Here is an 8,846-nt window from a genome sequence, read left to right as displayed (position 1 = left end):
GTCTGTGGAGAGGAGACTGTAAGGACTGCAGATGCAGGAGATCAGAGTTGAGTGTGTGTCGCTGGAAAAGCGCAGCAGGTCAGGCTCCTCGAATGCTGCCTGATTCTATAACCAGTGAGGATGAGCCAAAAAGAATTGCAGATACCTGAAATCTGAAACAAAAAATTGCTAGAGACACCCAGCAGGTCTGGCAGCATCAGTGGAGAGAGAACCAGCAACACACTCTCAGCATCTGTGGAGACAAAGCCGAGCTAACATCTCTGGTCCAGTGACCCTTCCGAAGAACCTGCTGAGTCTTTGCAGCAATTTCATATTTTGTTTCTGATGTTTAGCTTCTGGTTTGTTTTGCTGGAGTGAACCTTTCTTCAGATTCTTCTCTCTCTCTATACAGAGGCTGCCTGACTTGCTGAGTTTCTCCGACAATCTCTGTTCTCGTGTCGGAGCATGGTTTGTACAGCTTTAAGCTGGTGGGGAGTGAACCTGTGAGGAGGTCGCGACAACCTCTCACCGTCCACCACCACCACCAGCAGCGGCCATTGCGCTGACGTCACCGGCGACTCGGCGCAGGCGCGCAGCGGGGTATTAAACGTCATCAAAGGCAGACAATGGCGGGTAACTATGACACCGGCTTTTCCTTGGTAACCGCGCGGCAGGCCTAGCAACTCCTCACCTAAACTGACACAAAAAAACTTACAGCCAGCCCCAACGCTCAACTCCTCCCCGCTCAAGGCGGGTGGGGAGATCAAACAACACACATTTGAAAGCCCCATAAACCACACGCGTGCCCTCAGTCACAGGGCATCAACTCGCGAGGCAGGGAGACAGCCTGTGAAAATTATTTTATAATCGGGGTGATAAGGTCACGGGACCACATTATCACAGAAATTACGACATCAAAAAGCTAGGGAAAAAAACACAAACGCGATATAATCATCACCTCCACTCCCAGCACGCCTTTCGCTGCTCCAGCAGTCCGAGTCCTCCTCTCCATGAGCTAGCCCGCTGCTCACCTCAATGCGCTCTGGGACTTGTAGTCCGAACGCCTCAGGTTCCACCCGCAAGGCCGACGGCCATGGGCTCGGCAGGAGACTACAATTCCCAAGAGGAGGCGCGACCCCGGCGCATGCGTATCTGCCCTCCCCACAGTCCATCAACCTGCCCTCCCTCTCTCTTTCTTCACCGCTGTCTCCTGCTTCAGTAAAAGGGATTTGTTTCGTTTCGTTTCGTTTCATAACGGAAACTGAGGGTGGAAGGAGAAAGAGGAGGAAACTGAGTACTTCCGTGTTTCGTCTCCCACTCAAGAATATTGGTGATAGGAGCAGTCTTTCCCATTATCAACTGACTATGACACTGTGAGCATTAACGACTATATATACATATATATATTACATAGGCTGGTTTTACTATAATCAGGTATAATCAATGAAACAATGTTGCAAGGATCTAAGAAAAAAGACAAACGTATTCTGTCGGGTACGTGTCCGGATCCCAAGTGCCAGGCTCGGCTGTTTTTCCCAGCCTATGGAGTCAGTATAGAATGTACTGAATGCGGCCAGCGCCATGAACAAAGAAATCTAGTCAATATCGAGGAAGTCACCGACCCAGATGTGGTGCTGCACAACCTGCTGAGGAATGCTTTGCTGGGAGTCACCGCCCCAAAAAAGGGCACGGAAATGGTGAAAGTGATGGGACTGTCCAATTACCACTGTAAACTGCTGTCTCCCATCTTGACCCGGTATGGCATGGATAAGCAAACTGGGAAAGCCAAGCTCTTGAAAGCGATGAACCAAGGGGAAATGTTTGATTGTGCCCTGTTGGGTGACAGAGCTTTCCTTATTGATCCAGAGCATATTGGGACTATGGGTTATGGAAAAGACCGTTCAGGGAGTCTCTTATACCTCCACGATACCCTTGAGGAAATCAAGAAGGCAAATAGTAATCAAGAGCGTTTAATCCCTGTACATGTGGATGGTGATGGTCATTGTTTAGTTCATGCTGTGTCCAGGGCTTTAGTAGGAAGAGAACTTTTTTGGCATGCTTTGCGTGAAAATCTCAAACAACATTTTAAGGTAAACCTGGATCGTTACAAAGCATTATTTCATGATTTCATTGATGCAGCAGAATGGGAGGATATCATTAACGAGTGTGATCCTTTGTTTGTTCCCCCTGAAGGAGTACCTTTAGGTCTGCGTAATATTCATATCTTTGGGTTGGCCAATGTGTTACATCGTCCAATAATTTTGTTGGATTCCCTGAGTGGAATGAGAAGTTGTGGTGATTATTCAGCTACTTTTCTCCCAGGATTAGTCCCTGCAGAAAAATGTTGGGGTAAGGATGGACAGCTAAATAAACCTATTTGTATTGCATGGAGCAGTTCAGGACGCAACCATTATATACCTTTGGTTGGGATAAAAAGGGGTCCTTTACCAAGGCTTCCTTTGAAACTGTTGCCCAAAGCTTGGGGTGTACCACAGGAGCTTATTCGGAAGTACATCCAGTTTGAAGATGACAACTGTATTTTAGGAGGTGACCGAAGTTTGCAGGACAAGTACTTGCAGAGGCTAGTTGCTGCCATGGAAGAAATTTTCTTGAAGATACATGATATTCACCCTTCTCTGGTAGCAGATGTTCATCAGTATATATACAGAAGGACAGGGGTGATTGGAATACAACCTGAAGACGTTACTGAAGCTGCAAAGAAGGCCGTAATTGAAAATCGTTTGCAGAAATGTTTGATTTGTGGTGCTCTTTCTGAACTTCATGTGCCTGCTGAATGGTTAGCTCCAGGAGGAAAGCTGTACAACTTAGCTACAAGCACCTATGGCCAACTGAAACCAGACAAAAATTACAGCTTTCCTGTCAATCATCTGGTTTGCTCATACGACCCTAAAGAAGATGTACTGGTGCCAGATTACAATTTGAGTCACTTAACATCTTGCAACTGGTGTCATGGTACTTCTATGCGCCATGTCAAAGGGGATGGTTCTGCTGTGTATTTAGATGGAGATCGAACTAATACCAGATCTGCTGGAGGTAAATGTGGTTGTGGCTACAAGCATTTCTGGGAAGGAAAGGAATATGATAACCTACCTGAGGCATTCCCAATAACTTTGGAATGGAATGGGAGGGTGGTTCGAGAAACTGTTTATTGGTTTCAGTATGAAAGCGATGTGACGCTAAACAGCAATGTTTATGATGTTGCTATGAAGCTTGTTACTAAGCATTTTCCTGGTGAATTTGGAAGTGAAATTTTGATTCAGAAGGTTGTTAACACTATATTACATCATACAGCTAAAAAAAATCCTGATGAATATACTCCGGTCACTGTTGAAGGGGCACACAGTCGTAGAGTTGGTGACTTGCAAGATGAACCGGCATCAGAACCACATTTACCAACCAAAATAATTTTAATGGGTCAGAAATCAAAGACTCTGCATAAAGAAGAACTGAACATGAGCAAAACTGAACGAGGTATTCAGCAGAATATTACCGACCATGCAGCTACTGTGCAAAAGCGGAAAACTGACAAATTACGCCAAGATCAGAAGGTACCAGGCCAACCATCCTCTCCTGGAATTGTAAAAGATGGGTCATCGTCTGCTCCAGCCACTCCCATTAAGTCCCCTTATTCCACATCACCATCCAAAGTAAAAAAGATTAGAGTAACCACCAGTGATGGACGACAGGCAACACTGACCCTTCAAGCATCTGTAACATTTTCTGAGTTTCAAGAAAGCATAGCTAAAGAATTTAGCCTTCCCCCGCGTTTGCAATGTATACGGCATGGCTTTCCTCTGAAGGAACTGCACGCACCTAAAGTGGGATGGGAGAATGAGGTTTTGCCTCTGCAACACGGTGATTGTGTTTCTGTGGAGATTCTGAAAGACAGCAAGGAATCTGTTCCTGCAGCTTCAACATCTGCAGCTCATTCCTGGAAAACTGAAGAACCTGAAGCATCTGGTAGAGCTTCCGTTAAGGAGATGCAAGAGCATATTGATCTTGAAATGTCTTCCCTCTGCCTTATAGCAACCTTAATGGGTGAGAAATTACATTATCTTATTTTTATTAATTCTGATTAACTTATGTAGGAATATTATTGTGATAGGATTCTGCAACTGGGAGCTATTAAAATGAAAAGAAAACTTAAAAGTGGAAAGCTGACATAAATGCTAAAAATATATTAGGTCAATCAACACCGGAGAGTGAAAGATTACAGGAAAGTTCACATTTTGTGTTTGAATTGTTATAGATTATTTTGCTTCGCATTATTAATATTGTGAAACAGGGAACAGTATATTTATTATCCAAATTATTTTTAAGAAATGCTGCAAGGCTATAACTCTGTGTTTCTGAGTTTGTGAGCATATGTCTTGAGGATGTGTTTTGATGTTGTAAGCAGCAAGTGCGAAGCAAGAGAGCAATGATGCAGTCGGTACCATGATGTGTCAAAGTTAATATATCACCATCCGGCTGTTACTTGATCTTAATTAGGTTGTGTGATGTCAAATGTTTTTGGGACAGTAGAACAGACTGCATCGTGGTTTTGTTGCAAATTCACTTTACAAAATATATTAACATTTGTTGCGCATTAATAGAGTATTAGTTTTATTAACTTTGTTCCAGAACTTAATATGTTTATACTGTTTTCTGTGTTTACGTCTTTGACATCATATTCAAATGTAATTAGCAGAATTATATTTCCACATTGATTAGTAAACATATGCATTATTTGATAATTTCATCCAATCATTTGAATGTTCAGATGAGAAATGGTTAAGATTAGATTCCCTACAGTGTGGAAACAGGCCCTTCTGCTCAACCAGTCCACAGACCCATTTCCCTCTGACTAGTGCACCTCGCACTGTGGGCAATTTAGCATGACCAGTTCACCTGACCTGCACATCTTTGGTGTAATTTGTTTCTTTTTAAGGTCTTTTAAGACTTCTTGCTCACTGGGTATCTTTGCGGTAATATAAATTAGGTGCAGAAATGGGATAGAACATTGGATGAAAATTACTTAATTCAGATACACTTAACTAGTAAAACAAACAATTCACTGATTTTTACTTATTGTTATTCGTATGTTTTGTAAATATTGTAGTTTATATGATTAGCGAAGGTTTGAAGAGTCTGTTTGAACACCGGTCCGATTTTACAGGCCGCATTCATATCTGAAGCCTTGAACCTTTGCACTTTTTGTGTATGCCATGATTCAAAGTTCAAACTTCTGTTATTATTGCAGTGGAAGTAAATCCAGGCATATTATGAAGGCCCCAAGCTTAAGATGACTGAAAAAGCATGATTCTATTAGATTTTGGAACATTTAACCATATTATGGTGAAAATTTTCCAATTCTGTCCATTTTATGTGAAAATTGAAATAAATGTCCTGATGGAATATAATGATTTTAGCATTCTGATACTAAAGTTGTTCTTTCCTCTCCCAACAACAATTTTCTTGTTTTTAATTTTCTGTTAATTAAGGTAGTTTCATCTTATTTGGAGGAAACAGCAGTTTCCAAAGTTTGTTTCAGTGCGACTGTGCTATTTTCAGCACAGGTCAGTCAATTGTTGCACTGCTACACTAAAATTATTACATTTGCAATTCCAGCAGGAATTTGGGTAGTGGGCAGTAGCAGAAATTGTTTTTTTATATTTAATTAATGGGCTGTAGGCATTGCTAGCTAGTCAGTATTTATTGTCCACCTGTAATGGTCTTGAAGAAGTGGTAGTGAACTCCCTTTTGAATCACTGCAGTCCTTGGGGGGGAAGGTACATCCACAGCATTGTTGGGAAGGGAGTTCAAAGAGTTTAACACAGCGAAGGTGAAGGACCACAATGTAGTTCTCAGTCACTATGATGTGTGGCTGGGAAGGGAGCTTGCAGCTGGAGGTGTTCTTGTGTATTTGCTGTCCTTTTTTTTAATATGGTAGAGGTTATGAGTTTGGAAGATGCTATTGAAGGAATCTAGGTGAGTTGTTATAGTGCAATTTGTAGGAAGTACACACTTTAGCCTTAGTAGCCACCCGTGATGAATGGGGTAGCATTCAAGTGGGCCTTTTTTGCCCTGGATGTTACTGAGCTTCTGCTGGTGGAGCTGCATACAGTTTGAAATGAAAGGGTTATTCTATAAGGTGGGATTCAGTAGCTCAGACATTCAATCTCCATAGTTTAGAAGAATGAGAGCTGCTCTAATTGAAGCTTAGACGATTCTTAAAGGGCTTGACAGGGTCAGTGTTATGAGGCTTTATCCTCTATCTAAGGAGACTAGAACAGTTTGAGAATAAGGGTTTAAGCATTTAAAGTAGGGTAAGGGGACCTTTCTTCACTCCAAAGTTGTGACTTGTTGGAAATTCTCTACCCCACAAAGTAATGACTGCTCAATTAGGTTATATTCCAGAAAACTGGTTAGTGAAGCATAGAACTGGAACTAATCACTCTGCACTTCTTTATTAACTTAGACATATACAGTAGAAGCGTACACCACCTTACTAAATACACCATCTTACTAAATACGCCACCTTACTAAATGAACTGTGGATGCTGTAAATCAGAGACAAAAACAGAAATTGCTGGAAAAGCTCAGCTGGTCTGGCAGTATCTGTAGAAAGAAATCAGAGTTAACATTTTGGGTTGAGTGACCCTTCCTCAGATGTGAGAAGGGTTAAACTTTGATATGTTGTAACATTAGCTGTAATTGGCACAGGCTAATACTTTAGACATATGGATTCAAATCCCATAAGAGAAGCAAGTAGATTTTTTTTAAAAAATTGATAAATCAGGACGAATTCTTCTAATGTAAATGAAACTATTGTCAATCATCCTAAAAACCTATCTGGTTCACAGATATCCTTCATGTAGATATTTTTATGACCAAGTTAATTGACCTGCTGAGCTTTTCCAGCAATTTTTATTTTTGTTGTTGTAATTAAATAACTGGCCTCTGTTTTAAAATCTAACATTTCGAGACTGTAAACCTTTTTCAAAAATCTGCAAAGTCCAGTTTTCCTATCCACATGAAACATTTTTATCGTTTTAAATTTATTACCTATGTTTGTGTGTGTGTGTTTTTAAGTTTTGTTTTATTACTTTTCAAGGATTAGTGGGTAATTAAATGTATGTTCCTTGCTATCAACAAAGCATTATAATTTTACTCCTTAATTTTAGCCTAGTTAACTATGTGATAATTGAAATGTGATAGCTGAATGCTAAAATAAGAAATAAGGCGGTTTTACGGCATAGCAGAAGAGTCCATGCCTCTGGACTAGAAGGTACGGATTCAAGTCCCTTCTCTCTTACACAGGTCCAACAAATTGATTTATGATAAAGAAATCAAAATATTTATTGCAACTGACTAAGCGAAGTTTACAAAAGAGCGAAGCCAATTCTCTCTCCTCACTTGGTCATAAAAATACCTACATAAAGTATATTTGTGAATCAGATGGATTTTTACGATAATAGGTTCATGAACAGCATTTGAGGAAATAGTGCTGATTTATCAATTATTTTCTTTAAAATTCTACTAGCTGACCTCACGGGATTTGAACCCATATCCCTAGAGCATTAACCTGTGCCAATTACAGTTAATGTTACAACATTGTCAAAATTTAACCCGCCTCTCATCTTTGCAGAGAAATGAAAGTGCCTGTTGAAATTGCTTCTTTCATTTTCAGACAACCAGTGATGATTCTTGTGTTTGTTCCATTCAAATTTCAGTTAAATGTGGAAGAGTGTTTAGTCACGATAGAGTTTTTAAAAATGAAAAACAGGCCTATGAGGCAATAGAAAATTAGATATCCTTGTATTTATTCCTGCTTAATGTTTTCTGCATGCACTTCAGTTGGGAGATTTATCTTGATATCAGTAAGTGAGGAGTAATTGTTTAATATCATACATTTGGCACTTTATACATCATTTGTTGTAAGCTGTTAGCGTTCAATCCCATTGATACTCATTTATTGCAAATAAAAAAAACTATTCAAATTGGACCCTTAAAGATTCTTGGATCATTGCAGGAGCCCACTTACATCTGAAGAGAGAATAGCTTTTTCAGAACTTTATTTTGTGTGAAACAGGTCGTCCTTTAAACATGTGGTAAATCTGAAAATTCAACAAAAGGATTAACTAGCTAGTTAGAGTTACACTCCAGTTTGACAGATTAAAGTTACTGAAATTGAATAATGTAAATTGTGGTAAATATAATTAATTTAGAAAACATTCGGAATTTTCTCTCTTAGGCTGAGATCAAATACACACATACACTACATGTTATGTTGCTTGTACTTTAAAATAACTAATTCATTCTGTAGTGTCCGTGAAGTTTATAATGCTGAAAATACTTGGATTGTAAAACAATGAATTGGATTGCTGGAAATTTACCACATCAAATATTTCTTGGCAGATTTTAAGAATGAATTGTTTAATTTTTCACAGACCATTATGGTATGTGTATCTCCTGAATGGCCTTGCAGCTGGAAGCAGCTGAGGAGCAGCAGAATGTTTTTAGAGGATAATCATGTGGATTTGTACACTTTGAAACTTGTTGCTTTATCTTTTACTTACACTGTTGCAGCTCACGTGACAATGATTTTTTTTAGAATACTGTTGGTGGATTGCACAAGATTTCAGCACGTGCCTGAGCTGCTTGAAGCAATATTTAAAATTCTGAGACTCCAGTGCATATTTGCGTCCTCAAACCCTGGCAGTGTACATGCACTAGGCCAAGTGCATTGGCAGTAGCTTGTTCAGGCAGGTGCAGTTAATTCATATTAGGTAGTTGTAAACGACTGCAACAGGTGATCTTTCTCCTGACTTTATCTTGTTTGTGCAGAATAAACAGTGATGGAG

At 40.0% G+C, this 8,846-nt stretch overlaps 1 protein-coding gene across 1 annotated transcript in view; it reads left to right on the top strand.

Annotated features, from left to right (window-relative positions):
- Window positions 1–1,250: 1,250 nt before the first annotated feature.
- vcpip1 (valosin containing protein (p97)/p47 complex interacting protein 1) overlaps window positions 1,251–8,846 on the top strand; it is a 28,203-nt gene continuing 20,607 nt past the window's right edge. The window contains exon 1 of the mRNA XM_060822681.1: window positions 1,251–4,038. Coding sequence (XP_060678664.1) covers window positions 1,431–4,038 — 2,608 coding nt within the window. The 5' untranslated portion in view covers window positions 1,251–1,430. The remainder of the gene's footprint in view (window positions 4,039–8,846) is intronic.

Source organism: Hemiscyllium ocellatum, chromosome 4 (genome assembly GCF_020745735.1).
Source record: "Hemiscyllium ocellatum isolate sHemOce1 chromosome 4, sHemOce1.pat.X.cur, whole genome shotgun sequence".
Classification (NCBI taxonomy): domain Eukaryota; kingdom Metazoa; phylum Chordata; class Chondrichthyes; order Orectolobiformes; family Hemiscylliidae; genus Hemiscyllium; species Hemiscyllium ocellatum.
The sequence above is the reverse complement of the archived record's forward strand: the minus strand, read 5'-3'. Positions and strand labels throughout refer to the sequence as shown.